Genomic DNA, 1331 nt, shown 5'->3' with positions numbered 1-1331 from the left:
TACGAACGGGGGGGCCCCCCCCCACCGCCCCCCCCCCTTCTCTGTTTGGGGGGCCCCCAGGCATCAACCCAGCAGCAGTTGCTGCTGTATATACACACAACGAATCGTATATTTGTTTTATATTTTTTTGTAGGCCGGGAGCAGCAGCAAAGCGAGAGATAGGTAGAGGAGGGAGAGAGAAGGGTTCAGTTGTCTCCTGCTGCTGCTGTCTCTCTCCTGCTGCTTCTTTATCACCACGGGGGCCCCCACCAGGGGGGCCCCCACCAGGGGGGCCCCCACCAGGGGGGCCCCCACCAGGGGGCCCCTTCATAGATAAACCCTTACTTCTTGTTGAGGGGAGAGGAAAGGAGACAGAAGAAGGAGACAGAGAAGACAGAGAGATTTTGTCTCTACCCCCTATACCTGCTGCTGCTGCTGCTGCTGCTGCTGCTGCTGCAGCAGCACGTGTTGCAGCAGCAACTGCAGCAACACGAGCAGCAATACGCTCAGATGTTACCTCCGATATGCTGCTGCTGCTGCTGTGAAAACCATCAGCAGCAGACAGTACCCTGTCTTCTCCTAGGCGGAGACGAGGGGGCCCCCCAAAGATGTAAGGAAAGGGGTGGGGGGCCCCCCAGCATCTATAGGAGAAAAGGGTATCCTCGGGTAGGTGAAGGTTTGCTGCTGCAGCTGCTGCAGTTGCTGCTGCTGCTGCTGCTGCTGTTGCTGCTGCAGCAGAAGATGCTGTTGATGTAATTCCCGCTGCAGTTGTCTACGCTGCTGCTGCTGCTGCTGCTGCTGCTGCTGCTGCTGCTCTTCTTGCTGCTGCTCAGATACAAACTCAGGGGGGTCTTCATATATAAACAAATCATCATCATCATCATCATCAGCAGCAGCAGCAAAAAGGGGGCCCCCGGGGGCCCCCCTAAACCCAAAAGGCAGCAGCAACGCATGCGGGTTGGGGGGCCCCCCTGGGGGCCCCCCTTGACGCTCTCCCTGCAGCGGAGACAGCAGCAGCAGCAGCAGCAGCAACAGCAGCAGCTGCTGCAGCAGCAGCAGCAGCGAGCAGCTGAAACTATATGCTAGACGGGGGGGCCCCCAGGGGCCCCCAAACAAGCAGCAGCAAGGGCCCCCCCACCTGGGGGCCCCCCTTCGTTTCATTGCTGCAGCAACAGCTTCTTATGGGGGAGAAGTACAACGAAAATAAATAAATAAATAAATAAATAAATAAATAAATAAATAAATAAACAAATTTGTTTGTTTATTTATTTATTTTTATTAATAAAGACAAGTGACGATGCATACGCATGCACTGGTGTTTGTATATTATATATTATATATAATATAATATA

The 1331-nt window shown here is 53.9% G+C and overlaps 1 protein-coding gene across 1 annotated transcript; it reads right to left on the bottom strand.

Annotated features, from left to right (window-relative positions):
* Window positions 1-558: 558 nt before the first annotated feature.
* Window positions 559-1140, bottom strand: EMH_0076760 (uncharacterized protein; the record flags this gene model as incomplete). Its single annotated transcript, XM_013499758.1, has 2 exons — window positions 559-904; window positions 1118-1140. 2 exons carry the CDS (start codon window positions 1138-1140, stop codon window positions 559-561), a joined length of 369 nt encoding a protein of 122 aa, XP_013355212.1.
* Between the last annotated feature and the right edge of the window lie 191 nt (window positions 1141-1331).

The sequence above is a fragment of the Eimeria mitis genome, genomic scaffold, assembly GCF_000499745.2.
Source record: "Eimeria mitis Houghton genomic scaffold, Emh_scaff4638, whole genome shotgun sequence".
NCBI lineage: Eukaryota > Apicomplexa > Conoidasida > Eucoccidiorida > Eimeriidae > Eimeria > Eimeria mitis.
This window is presented reverse-complemented; position numbering and strand designations above follow the sequence as displayed.